The sequence below is a fragment of the Aphidius gifuensis genome, linkage group LG1, assembly GCF_014905175.1.
Source record: "Aphidius gifuensis isolate YNYX2018 linkage group LG1, ASM1490517v1, whole genome shotgun sequence".
In the NCBI taxonomy this organism is placed as follows: Eukaryota; Metazoa; Arthropoda; class Insecta; order Hymenoptera; family Braconidae; genus Aphidius; species Aphidius gifuensis.
The window spans coordinates 24715844-24741762 of record NC_057788.1 but is presented as its reverse complement, the minus strand read 5'-3'; the positions used below and the strand labels follow the sequence as shown (position 1 = coordinate 24741762).

Here is a 25919-nt window from a genome sequence, read left to right as displayed (position 1 = left end):
CATTTTAAACTATTTTAAATTTTTTATATAAATTAATTTTCTTACTTGTTGATGGTGTTGATACTGATGTTGAATTACCACTAGTTATTGTAAAACCTCCATTACCTTGATTTGTTAAAACTGCACCATTACCCTGATTCGTTATAACAATACCATTTCCCTGATTATTATTATTATTGTTATTATTATTTATATTACTATTATTATTATTATTATTTCCACCATTTGAATTTTGTCCATTTCCTAAATTTGTATTACTACTTGAACTGTTCAGACTATTACCACCACCTCCACCATTATTATTATTATTACTACCACCAATATTTTGTCCATATCCAACGGCACTTGATATAACACCATTTAATAATCTTTGGGCAGCAAAACCTTGTGAATTTTGTGTCCAAAATTGATGAGCTAATAAATGTACAGGTACTGATGGTGGTCTTATTCTCGTTGTTGTTGGTGATTGTTGTTGTTGTTGTTGATGTTGTTGTTGATGATGATGATGGTGTTGTTGGGTATTACTATGTGATGATGATGATGAATTACTGCTTGGACTATGTGCTTGATTAATGTTATATTGTGAGGATGGACTTGGTTGACCACATATATCAGCACGTAATGTTCTATCACTATTTGTACCATTTGTACTATTTGTACCATTGGTATTAATATTAATACAGCCACTATTAACACCACCATTACCACTATTACAATTACCATCACTATCACCACCACCACCATCAAATACAGAATTATCTGAATCAAGTTTTGTCTGACCCGATGACATATCACAACGTTCAGGACTATTTGTTCTCATTATATTTGGTGATTGTTGACGTGGTGTTGTTGTTACATTATGATTATTATTATCTATACAACATGGTGATGTTGATGATTTTTTATTATTATCATTATCACAATTTAAATGTGATGTTATTATTGTTGTTGTTGTTACTGGTGTTGTTGTACTTATTGGTTCAGTAAATACTGAATCTGGTGATGGTGTTTCACGTATTGTTGTTGTTGTTGGTGTTGTACGATTACGTGTATCTCTTTCATGTTGATCACGACAATAATTTCTATTATTATTAATATTATTATTATTTGTTGTTGTTGATGAATTATTATTTTCATTATTATTACTATTATTATTATTGTTATTATTGATAACAGTTGTTGTACCAGCAATAACACTATTGTGACAAATTCTATGTTGTTGCATTGATACAGGACTTGGACTACCACGTAATAATTCACTTTTAACTTTAATTATTGTACAGCCAGTTGTCGTTGTTGTTGCTGTTGTTGTTGTTGTTGATGATGATGATGTTGTTGTGGTTGTTGTTGTTGCTGCTGTTGTTGCTATTGTTGTTGTCGTTGTTGTTGTGGCTGTTAATGACGATGACGATGATGATGACGAGGATGACGATGATGATGATGATGAGCCAGGCATTGTATTTATAATAATATCATGTGATGATATTGATGTATCAGCAATGCTCTCACCAGGTGTTTGAAAAGTTATTGGTGATGGTGCATCCGATGGCTGTATTCCAGATGGTGAACTTGCTGATCCAAATGACACTGGCGAGTCTGTTATAATTTTTTTTTTTCAAATTTATATTATTTAAATTAGTGTATTTTATTTTTTTAATTTTTATAAAATGATATATAATTTTTTAAAATAAATAAATATATTTTAATGAATAGATGAATATACATTGATGACACACAGTGAATGATTAATATTCAAGTGATAATGGGGCTTTTGTATTTGTGCATGTCAGGGCAAGGGCTTTTGATAAAACAACAATGTGACTTATGTAGGGAGTGTTATTGTTATCTTTATATTATTTATTTATTTATTTTTTCAAATATATAATTAATCACAAGGGTTTGAAGATTGACTTGAATATTTTAAAACTTGACTTTTGAATATTGTTTGAAATATTTGATTTATAGACATTGACAATTTTTATAATTAATTTTTGAATATATTACTTGAATAATTTAAAAATGAGTTATTTATAAATTGTTGCATCTGCGCATTGTTTAATATTTTAATGGTTTATTATCTGTTGAAGAAAATCAATAATTTTCATTTAGTAAAATCATGTAAATTTTACAATTTAACAAAGTATTCTATACTTTTGTTATTCAGCTTTTAAATTATTTTTTTAATCTTTTTATATACTCGAGAGTTAAATTATTATCAAATAAATTTAATGATAAATATTTTATTTATTTATTTTTGATAAAATTATGCTGTCATTTAGAAAATATAATTGTCTGTAAACAAAATGAAAAAAAATACATGACAAATGTATTTAAAAAAATTAGCTTATTAATTAAAATTTATCTATCATTTTATTAAAATTCTAATTTACATATCGCTATATATATTTAAAATAATCTAATAAATATTAGTTATGATAAATTATCATCAACCCCATTACCAAGTAAATTTTTAAATAATCAAAAGAAAAAAATACATAAAAATTTGTTAAATTATTCATTATGTATCTATAATTACCAATAAATTAATTACCAGTAATTTATAAACATAAAATAAATAAATATTACAATTCTCACCGTCACTACTACATCGAGAATCGACCTTTCTCCTTTTCAACTTGAAGTCTTGAAACAAGCTCATGTTGTCTAGCTCACACGGGCTGCTCGTAAGGGTCATAATTCCTGTAATCATAAAATTAAAAAAATTTATATAAAAATATCATCATTAAAATAATCAAAAATATTAATAATTTTTCATACAAAAATAAATCTTGAAATTTCAAAATAAAAATTATCAATAAATCCTAGTAATACATATTTTATCAATAACAATAATAAAACTAGTATATAATAATAATAATAATTGTAAAGAAAAAAAAAAAGGAAAATTAACATATTTATTATAAATAAATTTAAAAAAAAAAAAAAAAAAATGTTGGATGGCAGGGACAAACGTATGTCAAGCCAAGAGAGTCTCATATATCGCACTTGCATATATGTGTATATATGAATATACATATGTGAGGTGATGGGGCAGTTAAGTAGTGGGGTAAGAGGGTGATTAGTGGGTGGTGGGAGAGATGAGAATGATGATGAGGGGGAAAAAGAGTAGTGGACCGAGAGAAGTCAGACCGACGCGACCGTAAGCAATATACATATACATACACATACGTGGTGCATGCAATGTGGGGTCCTTGCTCCCTGGCATAAATGTAGGTCACCAGTCTCACACACGCCACCATTCTTGCGTAACCAATGCATGCATATACTGACACTTTTTTTTTTTACTTTACACATTTAAACGTATTTTATATGTGTACTCATAGATTATCAACCAGTAACATATATGCAACAATAATATCAAGCATAGTATATAATATTCTATGAAATAATATATTTTTCTAGTATTTTATTATATTATTTATTTATTTATTTATTTATTCATTTTTAATAGCTTTATTTTCATTTTCATTTAAAGATCACTGTCATTTTTATACTTGTTAATGATCATGATAATAATGGCAATAATCTTTTTTTTTTTAGTTTTTCTATTTTTTTCAATATAGAATTTTGTTTAGAAATAAAAAAAAAGAATTATATGTATGAATATATATATATTATTCACACGACAGATGAACTCTTCTTGTGTTCTATATATTTTTTTTTTTTTTTGTTATATGTATGTGTAATTTAAAATACATTTATTAAGTTGAGACTTTCAGGCAAATGGTGAAAGTCGTTCTCCCACGTTTGTGCCATCTTGTCATTATTATATTTTATAAATTTTAATATTATTTATTTAATATTTTTTACTGTTTTATATTTAACATTACTTCATGTCTGACTATATACTGACATAGATCACTGTACAAATATACAAACTATCATCTTGATTATTTTTTTTATTTTCATCATTTCCGCATTTACTTTCAATTTTTTTTTTTCTTCTTTACACTTGACTGGTTAAACTGTAATATGTTTTTATATATATATTATTATTTTTTTTTTCAATTTTATGGTTCATGTGTATTACCGGTTAATAACACTCGACTTGTAATTCTACTTTCCACAAAAATAACAGAAAATAGATATGATATAAAAATTAAAAATAGATATAACATTTTGTTTTTTTTTTTATAATTTCACTGTTGAATTATATCAAGTTTAAACTCGATTTCTTTGTAAATAAAATAATAATAATAAATAAAATATAAATAACCACAAACTAGTGAGAGTTTGGAGTCTGATCGGTACATTGAACCTCTTGGTTGTTGAGTGAAAGTTTCTATTATACCACTGGCCTTACCTTACTTTTCCTACGGCAAGCATTGCCATGTTGTGTCATAAGTCGAAATGTATTTATGTAGAAAAAATATTATAAAAAATATATATGTATAAATGAACGAGGAAGTTTCTTCCGTTATATTGTCCCGTCAAAATTAATTTCATTTTTAAATAGTTTCTTTTTCTTTGTGTTTAAATTTTTTCTACTTTTTTTTTTTCTCATTTTAATCATCATTTATATTATTGTAGTCATTATTGTCATGCTATTTATTTTAATTGATTTTTTATTCAACTTTTTTTCTTGTTTTTTGTCATTGACAGATAACAAAGTTGTCGAAAAAAAAAACAAGCTGTATTTATGTATACAAAAAAATGGAGTAGAAAAAAGTTAGTTAGAAAATGTTTATCTTCTTTTATAATTAATGTTCATTGATATTTATTCAATTTTTATATTATTAATTTAACTTATGAAAATACTAGTGCTGATTTCTACTGTGGTAATTTTACGTAACACATGATGGCGATATAAAACACGAATAGGATAGTTGTATGGTTGAGTGATCGTAATCAAATGTTCAAATGTTGAGTAATGTATTATTAACAAGAGGGGTTGAAATAAAGGAAACAATAAAGAAATAAAAAAAAAAACATTAATTTAAACTTGAAAAAAAAAATCATACCATAACATAATTATTATATGAATAATTTGTTATATGTATATAAAATGAATGAATTTAAAAAAAAGAAATTATATTTTTAATATTTTTTAAAATATTATATTCATATGTACCTAGATGTCTGCCTTGTAGGACACTCATTTTAGCGCACATTTTAAATATCCAAATTTAAAAAAAAAATAATATTTATTTGACGATTGTTATTTTGATAAATCCATTCAAAATTTTAGTCGACAGTTTTATTATTTTTTGAGTCAACACATTTTGGGAATAATAACGGTATAAAAAAAAAAATATTTTTTATTTTGTTTGAATAAATTGAAATCTAGTTGATGTCGAGGCTAAAAGTACACTCAAGAGCCAACTCCATTAGCCTCGAGGACAAAATCAACGTGTACAACGACATCCTCCAAGTCTCCAAGTCACACAAGGTCCATTGAATTCACTATGACACAGATTCACTACTTGTTCATAAATACATACATATATTTTTCAAAAATATATATATTATAAATTATTTTTTTACTATTAAATATTAAATTAACAAACCATCCAAATAAATAACAATTAATTATTCACAATAACAGAATATAACAACTATTTTTTTTTTGTCAATTTTTTTTTATCTTTTTTGGATAAAATATCACTTTGATTATCATCAACTGACATAAACTTTAAAAATAAAATTAATTAACTTTTTTTTTTTTTTTAACAAACTGAAGTAATAATAATAATTGTTTTTAAAATAAAATTTCAACTTCAAATGTATTTTAAACTTTGAAAAAATTTTTTTTATTTAAAAAATTAAATAATTTAATTTTTGAAAACTTCAATAATTATATTTTTAAAAACTTCAATAATTTAAATTTTAAAAACTTCAATAGTTATAGTTTTTTTTTTTTTTTTTGAAATTTGAAATTTTTTAAAAATTATTTCTTTGACAACTTATTCGTTCGAGTGCAGAAGCACGATTGAAGAGTACGCGGTTCTTTCCGAAAGTTTTTTTTTTAATTTTTTTTTTTCTTTTTTTTTTGGGCCACACGAAAGTTGAGTGTGTGAGTTGGTCTTATACACAAATGTTGTTGAGTCGAAAATCCCCGAAACTCAGCACTCCACCAAATATATATATATATAAAAAACTACAAGTGCGTGTGTGGTTATTTCTTCACAGCCACAGATACGCTTTTTTTTAATATAACATTTTTAAATTTTTATTTTTTCAAGAGTATAATATATACATATACATATGTATTGTTGAATTAATATTGAAGCTGGTATTATTGGTTGATAGTAGTGGTAACCAGTGACCTCGATAATCTACAATCTTTCCCCACTTGTATATTTTTATCTCTCTTTAATTTCATCGGTTTCAATCTCCTCCATCAGAGAGAGGCCCAATGCCAAAAACTCTCGCGATCCGTTCGTTCGAAAAACTTTCACTCTTCTCCGTTACTTTTGTGTCTTTTTTTTTTTATTTATTTATTTAATATATATCTATATATATTTTTTTATAATTTATGCTTTCCTTCTTACACGCATGTAACCCAGTCATTTTGCTCTCAAATATTATATACTACATTTTTTTTTTTTGGCTCTTTTTTTTTTCTTAAAATTTATTTGTTTTTTCACTTTTTTTTTTTTTGTTTTTCGATGAAAGTATTGAGATGATGATGCTGCTGATGATGATGATGATGAAAGTAAAAGTATGCCAAGTGATAATACAAAAAAAAAAAAAACAAATTAATTAATTAATTAATTAATAAAATATAAAAAGATAAAAATTTGTATTAATTTCATATTAGATTTGATTTTCTTTTATAAAATTTGATATTTTTTTTTTGTTAATTTGAATAATTGATTGTGATAAAAAAAAATGTATATATATGAGGATGGTTTAGGGGGATTAAATGTTATAAATTTATATATATAGATATATATGTGTGTGAACAGTGGCAGGCGATGTACTATACTGCATTTTATTCCGTTTATACGAATAGCTAAGCTAGCTCGTTGCAATAAAACTGCTGCAAGCTAGACGGCCATGGCATACTTTGTAATGTCAATCACACTAACTATGAGCGCGACCAACAACAACGGTATGTATTGCATATTAGAAGTTGTTGTTGTGTACATACATATTCTTGTCTACAATATTTTTTTATTTTATTTAACTATTAATTTATTTTTTATCACTTATCACCAATTGATATCTTTAATTTATTATATATATTTTAGATAATTTTATTAAAATTAAATATATATTTTAATATCAATTAATTATTATATTGTTGGGCATTTTATTGATAATATATGCGGTTTTTTTTATTTTAGAATTATTAGGTATATTTTGATAATAATTGCATTATTTTTTTTTAATTATTTCAAATTCATATTTGTTATAATACATTAATTTTATATTACATAATTTTGTGTGAACTATATTGTCGAGTTAACGAGTGCAGCAGTCAGTAGTTCGTTAAAAAAAAAATTTTTTTTTCTTTATATTTCAAGACACGTTCTTTGGGGTGAAAGCGCGATAGACTTCCGGGGGCCTAAATCAAAATAACCATCATCAACTTTCTATTTATTTTTATTTAAACATTTTTTTTTTTATTTAATTTTTTTTATTCATTAAGATAACAATAAACAAATTAAAAAAGAAAAAGATAAAATATGTAAAAAGCTCTTTTTTATATTTCAATTTTTTTATAGTTAATTGCTATTTAAATTTTTTTTTTTATTTTTCATAAAGATGAATTCTTAGATATCCTTGTAAATGATATATTTTAATGATAATTATAAATTTGTCATATTGACAAGTTTGTCCATGATCTTGTTGCAGTATCCGCCAAGTGTAATTAATTTTTTTTTATTTGAAAAAAATATATATTTCTTTTTATATTTCGATATATATTTCTAATCAAGCATGAAACATTGTACGTTTCACGAGGACATGATATTATTATTAATACCTTGATAATATATTTTTATTAAAATTAAAAAATTTTTATCGCAATTAGATTTCAATTTTATTTCTATAAAAAAGTAACTTACTTGTATTATTATTTTTATATATATTTAAGAATTATTTCAATATTAAAATTCACTTATGACAAACTCCTGTAATATTCCTTTCGTTATTTATTTATTTTTTTTAAATAATCCTTGAAAAGACGCCCATCATCCTGCCACCGATCTTTGACATTCTCAGGGTACACGTTGCTGTTGTGTATCGTTGACTCGTGTCATGGCCACAGTGACATCATCACATCACTCAATATAAATTTATATTTATTTAAACAAAAAAAAAAAAAAAAATATTATTTTTTAGAAAATTCTTTTACAAAAAAAAATAAATAGATAAATTAACAATAATTGCTTGATATCGAAAAAAAAAAAAAACCAATTACTTATCAGTCTATTTTTGTAGTATTGAAAAAAATAATTTTTTAATTTTTCAAATACTTGGAATAGTATATATTAATTTTTGTTTTTGTTTCTAACGGTGACGCAGCTTTTGGTATAAAGCGTTAAAGCATAACCACGACCTATCCCAATGTAGAAGCCGTCGAGACCTCGGTTTATGTTCAAGAGAGAGAAAACAGACTAAATCGTCGAGGGCGTGCGCACAAACGACGTACTAACGAAACGAATAGAACTCTAACCGACGAGTCGAGCAGTGGCCTCCGCTATTTTTTATTATTATTATTAAAACTATTTTATTTTTTTTTTATTTTTTTTTTTTTTTTTTACTACTTTGTGTACGATATTTGAGCACGTCATCCGGTTAAATTCTATGTACTTACTATGTACATTACAACATTATTTATTTTAATATACATATTAAGATCAAAAATTATTAATTTTCATTTTTTTTAGCATCTATGCTAATATATTTACAAATTTTAATTTGCCAAACAAAAAATAATAATTTAATTAATGACAATTATTAAATGATTTAATTATCAATCAATAAATAAATAAAAAATAAAATAAAGTAATGCATTAATTAAGAAAAGAAAATTTGAATTTTTATATTTCTTTTTTATTTCGTTAACTTGTTAATTATTACTTTTTTATATTTTTTATAATTTAAAGAAAGTAATTTTAGTATTTTGGCTTTATATATTCAAAATGACACACGGAAGACACGTGAAATTGAGAAGGTGGCCTAGACCTTTATGCGTACTTGAAAACACACACACAAACTCAGCATGATCATCAGATTTAATATTGTTTTTTTTCTTAAAATTAATATTTCGAAATAAAATTTTGTATATATTGCTGAGATAGATATATTAATTTAAATATTTAATGTAAATAGATTAAACTTACATTTTTTCAGCTCACGACATCGATAATTGAAAATTCATATTCCTCAGTTATAAATAAATTCCATGAAACTTAATTTTCGTTGATTATATATATTTTATAATTTTTGCAAGTATAAAAAAAAAAAAACAATCAGCACAAATGTCTATTTACTAATTGATAACACTCACAATATATATATTTATTAAATTTTATCTATTTTTATTTAATTAATTTCGTTCTTTGTAGGTCACAAATATTTAACATTAAATGTGTATATTATAAATTTAAATATTAATCATTTTAATTGAATAAAAAATATATATTTTATATTTTTATAATTTTATTATCATCCTTGTGATCGATCAAGGATTAATACTTGACTATTAAATCCAGGCAGTGATTGCATTCAATGTACTTAGTCATATCACAATTAAAATATATATATATATATATACAAATAAAAGTGAAAAAAAAAAATAAGGAAAAAAAAATATCGACACGCTTTGGCATAGGCGAGCTTGTTGTGTCCTTGTAAGCCAGGACGTTCACTCGACACTTGTTCGCATTATAGTAATACTTGATTATATATTAATTTTTTTTTTTTTTTTTATTTATATATATATATTGTCTTTCTCTTTCACAAACTATTAAATGTTTATTTTTATTTTTTATAATTATATTTTTTGTTGTCTGTCAACGCGACAAACGATGCCACTGTGGCACTGGCATTTATAAAATTGCTATATAGACATTTAATATATATTTATAACTAAAAATAAATCATTAATCAAGAGAATGAAAAAAAATAAATAAAAGTTCATTGACTTTGTAGTATTATTTTAATTATGATCGTTATTAATCATCAATATATTTTCACCTAATACAAGGCCATCGTGACATTTATTTTTTTATCTTTATCATTTTGTTGTTGTTATTTTATTATATTTTTTTTTTTTTTAAATTAATTTTTATCGAAATGATAAAAACTCTAAATTAATATCAATATTCAATATTTGAATAAATATTATAATGGCACTTTGATTTTTTTAAGTCATTAGTAAATTGATATTTTATTTGATAATGATAATTGAATTTAACAGTGACTTTTTTTATTTTTTTACTTATTCAACACGTGGTTAATATATTTGAATTGATATAAAATAATAGAAATTAATTTAAATATTTATCACTAGGTCAAATCTTGTATTTTAATTTTAATTTTATCAATCTGTTTTATTTTTTTTTTGCTTTTATTATTATAAGGGTTGCAAAAAGAAAAAAATATATTTATTGGCAAGCTATGCTGTCCATTTAAGCACAAAAAAAAAAAAAAAAAAAAATTAAAAATCCCGGCTAAATATTGTTTAGTAATAATACAGTTTAGCCTGAGCGGAGTTGGCTTGGACAAAGTAGGGCGACGACTGGGACAGCGGCCACGGGCAAACGTTGGGGCTTTACGGTGCGCAAGAGGCTACGGGGCAGGAGGGTGATATAAACTAAGCATAGACCGACGAGAGCTAGAGAGAGCAAGAGAGCCTAGAGTAAAAAAAAAAATAAAAATAAAAATAAATAAATAAATAAAAAAGAGAGAGTAAGAACATTTAAAATGTTGTTGGATTTATAAGTATATTCAAGTGAGTGAGTGAGTAAATGCAACATAGTGATTGTAAGGAAGATAAATTCATAGAAAAACAGACATAGAAAATTTTAAGAGAAGGAGAAATGTTATGTGATGGGGGAGTTTGTGAAAATCATACTAATGCAAAATTTAAACGCACTTTTATCCCCGTTTTGTTTCACTTGTTGGTGAAAAATAGAAGTGGAAGCTGCATAACCCTTCTCAATTTTATTTTACTATATAGTTTATATAGAAATATATATATTGCCTACGCTATTACTTTCAGTAACAACTCTCATTATCAAATGGAAAATAAAATTTAATAATAATCATAGTAGATTTATTTTTTGAAAAAGGGTTTTTTATTAATTTTTTAAGATGAGCTTTTTGTCTTGTATGATTTTTTTAAGGAAATATTTTTATATATGACAAACTTTTTTGGAGTAATTTTCCTATAATTTATCCAGTTTTTATTTTTGCGTAAAATAAAATTATCCAGATTGAATAAAATATATGAAAAAATTCAAAATATATACATTGAAAAAACCTTTTTTTTTTTTTTTTTTACTATTATTATTTTGTTTATGTGACCTGATTTTTTTTTATATTCATCTTATAATTTTATGAATAGAAAATTTAAACTTTCCCTTGAAACCCTTATACTGTTGACAGTATAAAATTTTATTACTCAATTATTATTTATTTTAACAACAAAAAGTCTATATAAAGAAAAAAAAAAAAACTTTTGCAAATTATTTCATTTATTTTTTAAAAATGTTTATTTAGTTTTCATTATTACTTTTTTTTTTTTTTTTCATTGCGAACGACTTTGTTAGCAGAAAATTTATGACGACACGCTTTCCCTCTTAAATTCTCTTCCGCGGTAATTTTTTATTTCTATTTTATCTACAAATTGCTAGAAAAAAAATAGAGTATTGAAAATAAACATTTGTTTTTTTAATTCTTTTTTAATTAACCATTAAAATACATCATTAAAAAAAGTTTATCTATATACTATAAAAAGTAAAAATGATATTTTTTATATTTCATTTGCCACTATGAATTTAATTATTAAGAAAACAAAAAAAATAAATAAAACGTTAAAATTTGTCACTAAATCATAAACTTGTGTGCAAACATTATAGAAAGTTAACAATTCTTAATTCAACATTTATATCTATTATAAATATAAAAATATAATTCATATACTTCCTCATTGAGTTTGACCTTTCTCTCGGCCAATCTCGTTGACTTTCAATTTCATAAATAATAAAAATAAATAAACAATTAAAAAATTTCAATGACTCTCCTCCCACTCGCTGACATGCAACATGAAAAGATTACAAAAAAAAAAAAACAATCTATATAGAAATTTGATAAAAAAATTGAAAAAAGTTCAATGAACTATTCTTCCGTCACTAAAATTATATTTTTTTTTTTTATTCATTTTTTCATTTCACTCGTGTGTTGTCTCTTTATTTTTAAACTTTTAACTTTTTTTTTTTTTTCAACAATGGTGAAAGTTTTGCGGAAGCGACTAAGCACAACTGCAAGAGGCCTAGTCTCACACTGTTAAATTTATATGTACTTGTTGTATGTATATAGATGTTGATTATAGATACTGGTTTATATACAATTCAGGCATTTAAAATTACGGGCATAGAAAATATCCTTTCGATTTCGCAGGAGACTCACACGACCATCCAGCAAAACTATCTCAATAAATATATTGCTGTATGGTGGTTTTTTTTTTTTTATTGAATTATGTGTGAAAGGTAAATGTGGATGTGTGTGGGTGTAAATCAACATATAACATAAATAAATAAATGTATAAATAAATACATGTGGTATTTATTTGTTGGGCCTTTCACTCTTTGATGACAAGTTTTGATCAGAAGGTCAAGGGCTCATTTCGCATCTGTTCTTTTTTTGTTGTTGTTATTTTTTAATAATTTAATTGATATATAGGAATATACAATTTATATATCAATAATTTTATTCTGCATTTAACTCTTATCCAAGTGAAAATTTAAAGTCGATATGATATATCGAGTTCCTAACTTGAGTCGCGAATCGACTTCGAGAATTTAGCTCTATGATGAAGCGCAAAATATTACGCTAAAGTAGCTCGCATCAATGTAAAATGTGAAATGTAAAATGACAAATTTTTAGGTCAAATAAATTAATGATAATTATAGGTCCATGTGTTAATTATAATATAGGGTCGTTGAATATTTTATTTAAGCAAACGTATTTATATCGTTTCTATCTTTTCTTGAAGCTATTATTCTTTTTTCAAATTATTTATTTAGTCAGCTATTAGGAAAATATATTTACTTCATTATCATATGACTGTATTTTTAATTTTTTAATTATTGTTACAGATGATATGAGTTTAAATGAGACAAGCCAATGACATCAATCCGAAATTTTCATCGTCAACTGCAACAAGGGTGAGTTTATCAATTTTAATTTGATTTTGACCAAACTTTTTTATATCATCAGTATTTTTTTCGTTGAGACTTTTCCGTGACAATGACATTTTAAAACATACTTTTAATTAATACCTAATATACAAAATACTTGAAAGAAACTAAACAATTTATGCAAAAATAAAAAATAAATAAAATTGCATGATAAACTATTTTTAACTCTTGTTGAATAAAAAATAATAAATAGTGTGCTCTACTCTGTTGTGAGAGAATCCTCTGACTGAGGTCACACACAAACTTTCTCTTTGAAAAATATTCAAACGTAACCACTGATCGTGTTGTACTCTATGCAGTCTATAAAAATATATAGAATAAAGACAAAAAAGATAAATAAAATTGCAGCAAAAAAAAAAAATTTTAATAGTGAGATAAAATAAAATAAAAAACAACTAGTTAAATATATAAAAATGAAAATTTAAATGCGGAAAATATTATGTTAGCACGCACCTTAATTATCTTGTTGGAAAAAAAATATATTTTTATATGAAACACACGAAGGTAATGATGTGTGGTCTCACGTAACAAAAAATTACATTTTTTTTTTTTTTTTTTAATCCCATAAATATCACAAATATTGATTAAACCAAAAACAAAAAATAATATAAATAAATATTATTTTATTCACAAATTTAAATTCACTAATGATTTATAATAAAAAAAAAAAAATTAACATTATTATTATTATTATTCATTGTTTTCATAGTAAAAAATTAAAATAGATAAAAAAAAAAAAAATAAACAAACACCACACTTACACACACATACCGAATGATTTAAAAAAAAACATTTTTCCACTTTTTTTTCATTTTTAATGAATTTAATAAATTAATTTAATCTTTTACTATTTTGATATTCAATTAATTGAATTATTTATATGTTTAAAGTCCATTGACAAATGCGGAAAAACAAATAATAATATTTAACAATAAAGAGGAATAGCAGTTTGAGAGATATTCCGCGACTGACGTCATCTGTGCGCACACGATGTTCATAGTTATCGTTGTATATACATAAAAGAGGGTAGAAAAATGGGGATTTAAGGGGCGGTGGTTGTATACATATACATTCAAGTGAATTTTGAGTGGTGGAAATTTAAAAGTATTAGTGATACCAAAGACTGTATAAAATACATAGACAAATATATACGTTAAAGCCAAAAGGAAAATCGGGGAGTAAAATAGTACAGTCACTATGAGAAGGGATGAAAATGTTAGGGGTTGTTAGCTGCCAGGGTGAATGACCGACCTAGACTCCGAATAAGGGGTCTGCATATATAGGAAAAATTTTATTATACAGGAAAACTATTTTTATATTTTTTTCCTTTATTTATTATTATCAAAATTATTTTATCTTATTTATTTTATTTTTTTTAAATAAATATTGATTAATAAATTGATTATATTTTTATATTATCTTTATGGTATTAATATTTTACAAAAAAGTATAATTTCTTTTAATTAAAAATAATCAAAAATACCTATAATTAATTTAATTTGAAAAATAGAAAATGATTTTTTTTTTTTTTTTGTTATATTATTCATATTTATAGATAAATGAAATAAATTTAATATTAAAATTGAGAACGCAAAATTATTATTGTAGTATTAGTGGTGGTTGAATAACCACGTGGCCCTGTATTGATCCTCATTGGTTTTGTCTTTGTCTTTCTACCACTTAAACTCCCTTTATACAGCGCAAACTGTAATTTTCTCTTCTTGGTTGTTATGCGCGGGACCAAATACATATAACTTTGAATTTCACATATACACCCTGAAAGATAGAAGGAAGGAATAAACCAAGAGGGGTAGTTGCTGTGAGCAGCCTAGTGCCCCTGCGGTCGTTCACCCTGTGTCCTCGCGCTTATATACAAGAAAAAAAAAAATATAAAAAAAAATTTATATATATAAACTCATGTATTCCCTCTGTATATATACACACTCCAAAATAAAAAAAAAATTAAATAAAAACCTACACACACACACGTATTAAAATACTGACATTTCATCGCTTTAATAGAATTCCAACTCATACAAGTATACAGTCAGAACAACCACCAATTCATTGGCACATAAATCTTTTTTTTTTTACCCTTTTATTTTATTTATTTTTTTTTATTTTATTATAAGCAATTATGAGTTGTTTTTTTTTTTTTCTTTCTTCTATCATGGTTGTCCTCATTTCTTTGCCCTTTCTTTTTACTCATATATATCTTTTAAGTACTTGGATGGGTTTTTTTTTTATATAAATATTATTTCAATATTTTATTTAAATAATTCAATCAATTATTGCGTCAATTAATCATGGTATTGGATATTGTGGACCACTGACATTTACGTAAATGTTAAGGTTGAAAAAAAATTTGTATTACATAGAAGATGAGGTTAAGGTCATTTATCATTCATCAATAAAATTATATTGATAGTTTAAATTTAATAAATTGAGTATATATTTTTATGGTGTTGAATGAATAATTATTTTATGTGTATATCCACGTGGTTTTTATACTGAATTAAAAAGAACAATGATAATGAAAATGAGAGAAAATAAATATTTAAAAATGAAAGAGAGAAATTTAAAAAATCATGAGACCGTAACTGTATACGCGTAAAATAATATCATACCGTTATATATGTATTATATATATATGTACCTATGTATAAATATATATATATATTTGACTGTGTGTATATCCTGATGGGGGGATGGCTATCGACCAAGGGCAAGGCCGAGGGCATGCGTAAACGCCCACCACCAAACACTTTATTATCCAATTTTTTTTTTTTTTTTAAATTTTTTTTTATATTTTTTTATATCTCGCACTTGAAATATATAATATAAACTACTCAAAAGTCATAATTGAAGGGGAAACATTGTAAATATAAAATTGAAAAAAAAAAAATATATATATATTTTTTTTAAATAAATAAAATGAAAATTTATAAAATAATAATTTATATATCATTTTAACTAAAACTAATTAATAAAACATAGCAATTAAATTTTAAAAATTACTCCAATTTGCAAATTTATTTATTTATTTATTTTGATTATATAGTTTATTAGTGATAATATAAATTTTTCATTTATAAAATAAAATATAAATTATTTTTCATAATTTCGAAGCTTATTTGTTTAATTTAGTTGTTAATTTTAATAAAAATTGTATGTTTATTTATCAAATTTTATGTAAAAAACTAAATTTGAATGAATTTATATATATTTGAGTTTTTAATATGCAAAGGAAGTGATTTGGACAGCCCTGGGCATTCGTATTGAGCGACAATGCCAAGGGCAAGGGCGTCCTTTCCCCATCCCTTAATATCTCCCACTCTATTTGAAATATCGTTACCCCTCAATTCTCCTGCTTTGCTCCTGGTTTGCTCTTCGAGGCCAACGACCTTTATCTCCTCCCATAATAATACTCTATATATATTTATTTATTATAACCATAGAATATATATATAGTATATCTGAGTTTTAGATTTTTAGATACAAAAAATTATGATAGACACACAAGCCATATTAAATTATCAATAACCATTATTATGATATATCGTTTAATCGATATAATATATAAATAAAAAAAATTCAACATTATCGCAGTCAATAATAATAAAATTTTATAATAAATATTTATTTGAATTTGGCTAGACCTGGTTTCAGCTATTGTCAGATTTATATATATATACATATATACATATAGGGGTTAACGTACTAAATTATTTCCGGTTACTATATAGAGAAAATAAAAATAAAAAAAAAAAATTGTTAAATAACTTTAGTTTGAGAGAGAAAGATTGTGTGTAAATCCAGCCAACGATCGTATTTCCAGTCTTACGTAAATATACATTTCTTTTTTCTTTTTTTTTTTTAACAAAAACTAAAATAGGGATTTTGCAGTTATAAAATGAGTACATAAAACATGTAAATTGTTATTTTAAATTTTTAATTTAATTAATAATTAACTTTTAATTTTTGGAGTATAAATTATAACTGTTATTATTATTATTTGTTTTTTGTTTGATTTAGATTTTTTTCTATTTTTTCTGTTTATTCCAAGTTTTTTTTTTTTTTTTAAATAAATATTATATATATTGAACGGATATTATTAGTGTATTATTATTCAGAAATTTTATAATCAGAGTAATGTAGAGTTAATATGTTCAGCATGTGTGTAATATTTATTTAAAAATTTTATAAATATTATAATGATTTTTTTTATATTTATTTTTTTTCTGCTATAATATGAAAAGGAAAATGGGTATATAGAAAGGGTAAAAAAATACAGGAAGTATGTTTGAGAATATTGTTGATTGAATAGAAGAGAAAGTTGCCTCGCCTTGCCGGCACCATCATCATCATCAACATCATCATCGCGACTAACGCGACCGACATTTATTTTGCCATATTGCGCTCGCGCACTTCAATCGTTCGTGTTCAATAAATATTGTCATATTAAATATGTCTTATAATTTTTTAATTTTATTCAAACAAATAAATAAATTCAATGCTTAAAATAAAAAAAAAAAGTGTCAATAAATAAACAATATATATATATTAAAAAATGGAAGAAAAAAAAAAAAGTAAATTGACATTTCCTCTGCTCCAATTTTATTTTTAAAAAATTAATAAATTTATTTATGTCGTAATATCTATTTTAAAAATTTGAATAAAAATTATTAAACTATAATTATTTATTAAAATAATGATAATAATAATATATATTTTACATAATTTATTAAGATCTAAAAAAAAAAAAAAAAACAATATAAAAAAATTATCGATAAATTTAAAAATTGTTTAATAATTCAAAAAAAAAATATATCTATGTCTATAGTGCCAGTAAGAATATTTTTTTAGAATTTAATACAAAAGGCATTAAATAATGTAGACTATTTTTCTTTCATTGTGTATGTATATGTATATATATATAGATGTGTGTGTGTGTGTGTTGCAATGGCCCAGAAGCGGTAGCCAGGCAAAGGGTCAAAAACACCAAGCTGCCGCACACTGTTTCTAGGCCATTTGCTGCTATCTATAACAACTATTTTCTACCCCTTGCCCTCCAACTTCTATACCTCACCTCTTCTTCCTTCATCTTGTTACTCCCACCTCAATCCCGACAGATATTCACCTAAAAATATACCAAGAAATAATGAAAAAATACAAAAAAAAAATCATTAAAATAGCCAACTTAAAAATATTTATATAAATATAATAAATTATTTTTAATTTATATAATAATTAATGATAATAATATTATGTAAAAATTAATATCGGTATAAAGATGCGTAAAAATTGAGAAAAACAATTTTCTGTTTTTTTTTTTTTTAAATTATCATTTCGTATGGAAAAAAAAAATGAAATTGTAATTATTTGAATTCAACTCTCTTATACAACATAAAAAAAAAAATATATATATAATAAAAATTTGATCATCATTAATTTATATATATATTTAATTAATGAAAAATAAAAAAAAATGACAAGATAAAATATATTTATTTATTAAACAAGATTATTCAAAATTGATAATAAAAAAATTTATTATTGATGAAAATATTTTTATAAAAAGGCTAATTAAATATATTTAAAGTAAAATAAATAAATAAAAATGAGATACAAATGTGTGTAAAGAGAGTACAAATCTTTACAAATATTTTTTGACGCTATGTGATACTTTAATTTAACTTCCTGATGGGGCCAGTGGTAGTAGACACGACAGTAGTAATATAAACGAAATAGCATCCACCATTCCGGGATAACAACGATGCCTTTTGGTAACACGATCACTCTATTTTTAAACATCCTAACTATTCTATCATACGCATATACAGACAATTTTATTAACTAAATATATATACACACATAATATTCCAGTGCATTTTTCATCCCCTTTTTAAACTATATTAAAAAAATATTTTTAAACAATTTTTTATATACTTTTTCAAAATATATATCAACATGAAATAAAATATAAAAGTTTATATTTTTTTTTACTCCAAAAATAAATAATATAATTTTCAAGTCAAATTTATATTTATTTATTTATTTATTTATGTTTTATTTTTTTATTTATAGATATATAAAATAATAATAAATATATGTTTAAATACAACGTTGAGTATTCTATGAAAAGATTTGCGTGAATGCCCCCGAAGCGAGAGTGGTCACTTCCTCGTGCATAACCCAATTAAATGATTATTCAACAGTATCTTTCTTTTTTATTTTTACATTTTTTTTTTTTTTATTCTTTCTTTCTCTTTGACCTGTGAATATTTGCCCGGGGTTTTTGTTGAGTATATCCTGCATTTGAACAAGAGTTGGCAGCTTTTTTTTTATTTGATTTTTTTGTTTCTATTATTTATTTATTTATTTTTATTTTATTTTTTCATTTGGCTTTTTTGCCCTCTTCTAAATGTATGTATATATATTTTTTTGCGTGTGTGCGTGTGTGGATTTGTTCAAGTGTATGCATGCTCACTTTCTCACCTACTTTCACGAGTATGCATACCGAAGGTGAACAAGACGGCAAAATAACTTTATATATTTATGTATTTGTGCAATTTTTTTTTATTTTTTTTATATTTTATTTTTTTCATTTTTTTACAAACACATATATATATTGGATATCAAAAAAATATCATGTATATTTGACACGTGCAAATTTTCACATTTACCTTGGTTGAGAATAGGGTTACCATCGGTCGTTGGGCCCAAAAACTTTGGCAATAAACTTACACTCTCATCAGGTTTTTTTTTTTTTTAATAAAAAAAAAAACTTGAAACAAGAATGTTAAAATAAAAGTGAGTTTTAAGTTCAATATAAAAAATAATATTTTTTTTTTTTTTTTTAATGTAATCCTGAAGAGGAAGTTGGTTTCACCAAAAGTATATTGCATAACTTGTTTTATTTTTTAATTTTATTCGGTTTTTTTTTTTTTTATAAGCTTTGTGAAGAATCGAAATGAAAAAATTACTATTTAAAATTAAAATAAATATGAAAAAAATCATAATAAAAATATTTGAAAAGTCAAAATAAAAAAATAAATATTAAAATTAAAAAAAGAGAGCAGACAGTCGCGACAAGTCAAAAAAAAAAAAAAGCGTAGGTGGCATCAAAGTGTATTTTTGCGATTGCGCAAAAAAAAAAAAAAAAAAATTCAAAAAGAATTCATGATACAAAGTCACGTTCATGACACAAGATACATATATATATGATGGAAAAAAGAAAATAAATGAATAACATCAACAATTAAATATAAGAATCAAAAAAAAAGTTTTCATAAAAATATAAAATATATTTAGTATAAATTTTTCATATTTATATAATAATTAAATTCAATTTATATACTAATACATAAAATTTATCAACTTAAAATAATTTAATGCGCAATAAAAATTCGGTGAAAATTTTATAGCACATAGTGTACATAAATTACATCCTATATTATAACAAAGACAACCATCATTGGTCTTCGGACATTTGATTGGTTATTTTCTTCGTGAGATTTTCAAGCGGAGAAAAATCGCACGGAGTACACCTGTCCTCGACTTACATGTTTTCTTATTTAGTCTTAAAAAAATCGAGGAAAATCGGAGAAACAAATTCAGTCTACAGCAAAATGCAAAATGCAAAAAAAAAAAATTAACAAAAATACAAATGACAATTTGTAAATTAATTAAAGTAAAATAATTAGGTTTTTGGATAAACTGGTACTGAATTGCTGCTGAATATTCAGCTAAACGAAATTATTATTTAGTAGCTGTGTATATGAGACACACATAAATGAGAATATGGTAAATGATATACATTAATTACTTACATTAATTAATTAATTACATTCTATTTTTACCAGCTCATGCGAACAAGACAAAACTTACAATTACGAAAAACTCTTAATATTTTTATCTTCAGAACTATATGGACATCTGCAGATATATTCCTTAATTTTTCTTGAAAAACTGAAAATTTCAATTTTCTACATATTCTCTTTAAGTCTGAGGGATTTTGTCACGATTGGACAAAAAAATACAAGTCCCTCAGGCTCGAAGAGAATATAGAGAAAATGTGAAGTTATATCTACCCATATAGGTGCACCTATCCCTAACAAGGCCCGTTTTTTCGTCCCCAACCACAGTTAACAAATTTTAACAATTAGTTAATTAACTAATAATTAAATTTTTTTTAATAATAGTTAACTGTAATTGTGGACAAAAAACCCAATACCAGATGACATTGAAGCAGCAAAACATAGTATACATAAAATTACATATATTAAAAAGCGACAACCACCTAGAATGGCCTAAATAAACAACAGAAAATACATCGACCTGTGTAGTTATATATATTACAAAGGCCCCTTAACAATAAACTAACACGTACACATAAGTGTATTAGTAAAATATGCATTTTACAAGAAAATAAAGTCAAAATAATCTACCTCGACCTCATCAGTAGACCATGGCCATTTTTATTGTCTAAGATAGTTTAAATAATCATCATACTCGTTACGTAAAAATATAAAATAATAATAATAAATAGAAAATATAAAATAGTAAGTTTTTAAAATTACTCGTATTAACAAACACACACACACACACACAATACGCGTTTAAAAAAATAGTAAAAATATATTACCAAACCAATTTATATATCAAGATGTAAAATGAAGAATAAAAATAAAAAAATAAAAAATAAAAATAGAATATTAACATTTAAAAAAAATATAAATAAGTGGCTTTTTCTCATATCTTCCAAGGCCCATTTTTTCGCCCAGTTTTGAGCCAATCTATCGACTAGTTTTTCTTGTTCTACTTTGTTATCAGAGACGCCTTCTATTTGTCGGGTAAATGCCTGAACCCCACACACACACACATACATACATTAATACAATATTTATTTGTCTCGAATAAAATGAATTGTCATTGAAAAAATTTTATTATTTATTTCAATCTTCATTTATATATATTATCATCATTATTTTTTTCTTAATAAACTATAATAAAATTCTTTTAAAAAATAGTTAAAAATAAATAGAGAAGAAAATTGAAATAATTGTTTTTTGCTGTTATTTCAATTTTTTTTTTCTACTGATGGTTGGTTTAACTGGTGATTGTGTGAGGATATATAGTAGTAAAATCAACAGGATGAAAAAAAAGTATATAAAAATAAAATTAGAAGAAAAAAAAAAAAAAAATGTGAAACGTCGCAATAGAAGAAACTTGACTCTGACCTACAATATATATAAAATAGCAAGTGCAACAGCGAGGACTTGCTTGCAAGGCAAATGCAAATATATATATTATTTTTTTTCTTAATCAGCTCATATTGCATTTTAATAACAATAATAATTTATATTTAATAAAAAGATAAATAATTATTAATAATAAGGTATATTATTATTGTTATTTAATTGCAAAGGATAAATGAATTATGAAGAATACAAGTTGTCGAGGTCATTTATAAAACTCGATGACTTTTGGAACGAGACACAATTCAAGGATACAATACATCACTTGTTCTACATTGAGTATTTAATATCATAAATATATGTATTGTTGATTTAACTTGAATTATCATAATCAGTGTGATGAAAAAAAAAATTGATAACAATAATTTATTCAAAAAATAGATAAATCAATTTAATACGAATTTAAAAAAAAAAAAAAAATTATTTTTCTTATTAAAATTTTAATTTTGCATAAATAATAAAATTATTTTTAACTTTTTATATAATTATTATTTTTTTTTATCTTTAAGAAATGGTATTTCTTTGGTTTAAATATATTGAATAAATATTTTTCATCCAGGGATGAAAATAAATAATTATATAAAAAAAAAAAAAATAAAATCTCATCAGAGTCATTTTAGATCAAAGGAAACATTGAAGAGTGTATAATATACATGTACAATATGTGGTAACATATTAAACATAGTGTAGAAAATGTCGGAAGGTTGATTGGTTCCCTCTTGGAGGGTTGGGTGCAGTATCGGTCATTACCTCGCATCGAGTTAACTGGGTCAGTCGTCACAGAACGACTAGCCATGCCTCGTTGCTTCCACCCACACATACACACACTTATAAATCCCACATCAATACTAATAAAATTAAAATCATTGAAAAATTTAGAAAAATAATAATATACAATAAAATTAAAAATAAAACCATAAATAATATAATATTTAAATAAAATATAAATAATAAAATAGAAACAGTTTTTTATTTTTTTTGTTTTCATATTTATTAAATATATATAAAATTGATTTTTTAGAAAAAAAATAATATTTTTATAGATATAAACGTCACAGATGACCGAATTACGAAGGTCAGTGACTTGTTAATGCATTCGAGTAATATATTCATATACAAACAAGAACAATACTCAATCAATCTTATCAGCAATTTATATATATATATATGTTTTATTCTAAATAAAAAAGTTAAATAATATTTTCTAATGTTTATTGTATTATATATATATATATATATATGTGTTTGAATGTTAAATGATTACTGAGCATGTGACGAGGCGTTAAATATATATGTGTATGTGTGTGAATAAAATAGTCAAGTGTTGATGAGAAATAGGAAAAGGTGGGGCATATTCTGGGGCAAAGGTTGAGGAACGCTGGCCTCGCAAGCTCAACATACATTTTTTTTTTTTTTTTTTTTTTTTTTCTACGTTTAAACAACAACGACGACGACAACATTATAACGACAACAACGACAACACATCCCTCTTTCTCTCTCTATGTCAACCTATTCGTTATACCAGCTCTTTTGAAAAATACATTACTTAATATATTTTTCTCTCTTTTTAATTTTATTTTTCCAATGGCCTTTACGGTTGTGTGTTCATGTACTTATTCTATGTACAAATAATTTTTGCGTTTTATTATTTTTTCTTTTTATATAATATAAAATACATATATACAGCTCATAAACAAGTATTACAAACTTCTCCCCTGTCGTGATGTCGTTGGTCTTCTCTTTGTGCGCACTTATGGTATTGTATTTTTTTTTTTTCTTTTAAATCCGCATATATGTATTTTTTTTTTGTTTAATTTTTAAAAATTATAAAGGTAAATATATCTAGTAGTAGTAGTAGTAGTACATGTTGAATTTGTAGTTGGCAACCCCCTGACGGTTTTTATGCTTACCAATGTCCTCCAACGCGCAGATATATATCGTCAACGAAGCGTGGTGCTTTTGCCCGACCTACCCCAATCGACTGACTACTCTCCCTCCCTTTAACCTCTCTAGTAATACCTCCTTCTTCTTCTTTTTCTTCTTTTTTTTCTTCTTTATTTTTTCCTCTTTCTCTTTCTTATTTTATGACGTTATTGCCTCCTCTTTCAACTATATTACTACTACTACTATTACTATCACAACTACCATCATTATACTTTATGCTACTGTCGTTGTTCTATACATCTCTATACCACCAAGTTGTAATATCATAGATATATTATATGTACACGCATGTGCTTTATTATTTTAATATTCATTTATTTGTATCTATATTTAAAAATATTTAAACCCTAACCTTATACATGACGCACCTTAATTATATCTTCAACTATAATAAAATTATTAATTTATTTAAAATTGTATTCATTATTATTTTCTTTGTTTAAATTTTTTTCTAGTTTATTTATTTATAAATATTTTTTTTCATTATATTTAACTTTAGTATTTTTTTAACGTAAATTTATTTTACGTCTGACCAAATATTGATTTATACTACTTTTTTTTTTTTTTTTCGCTTCATTTGAACAAAAGTTATCAGATATTTTTGGAATTTTTAAAATTAAAATTTTTTATGTTGGTTTATTTTTAATACTTGATTAAAAAATAATATTGGCTTTTTTTTTCTCATATTAGAGGGAAAAAATAATTTTCAATATTTTTGGAATAATTAATTTAACCAAATGTCAGATGCTTTTTTTTCCATTAATTCGTACGATTCATTAAAAAAAAAATTACATTGAATGTTAAATTTTTTCAAATATAAAAAAAAAATTGAAAAATCAAATATACCAAGTATTCTGGTACTGACAGTTTAATTTAAAATTCTTCATTTTTTCATTTTTTATTTTTATAAAATTTCATTCACATTCTAGGCTAAAAAATAAATATGAATTTTATAAGCATATTACTGCGTATAAAAATGAACACAATATAAAAATATATTTTTCCTTTATCCCATGATTTTCAGTCATTTTTATCTTCAACAATAATAAAACCAATAAATAAATTTAAAAAATAACATGTGTACTTGCAGATCATCAGCTTGCACACATTGCACACATCAAAAGATGATATAAGAATATTAAATATAAAGAAAAAAAAAAAATAAAAATAAAAAATATATAATTTCAGTGGGGGGATAAACATTTCCCCACCTGTATTTAAAATTTACGTTGTTGAAACGCCCCTAGAAACGCGGGATTCGCAAACTTGTTCTCCCTCTTTATTTTTTCTCTTTTTATCGTAACTATTTTGCCAATGC

At 24.1% G+C, this 25919-nt stretch overlaps 1 protein-coding gene across 6 annotated transcripts in view; it reads right to left on the bottom strand.

Annotated features, from left to right (window-relative positions):
* Positions 1-25919, bottom strand: part of LOC122855273 (hormone receptor 4-like) — a 42458-nt gene that overhangs the window by 8378 nt on the left and 8161 nt on the right. Inside the window, exons 2-4 of one of the 6 annotated variants that reach the window (XM_044156542.1) lie at positions 18487-18537; positions 2596-2700; positions 46-1596 (exon numbers count right to left, since the gene is read on the bottom strand). In XM_044156542.1, coding sequence (XP_044012477.1) covers positions 46-1596; positions 2596-2695 — 1651 coding nt within the window. In that variant the 5' untranslated portion in view covers positions 2696-2700; positions 18487-18537. Of the gene's footprint in view, positions 1-45; positions 1597-2595; positions 2701-5092; positions 5568-9314; positions 9440-13850; positions 13931-18486; positions 18538-25919 lie in introns of those variants that run through there. The other 5 variants (XM_044156551.1, XM_044156534.1, XM_044156506.1 and 2 more) reach the window with 5 other exon arrangements.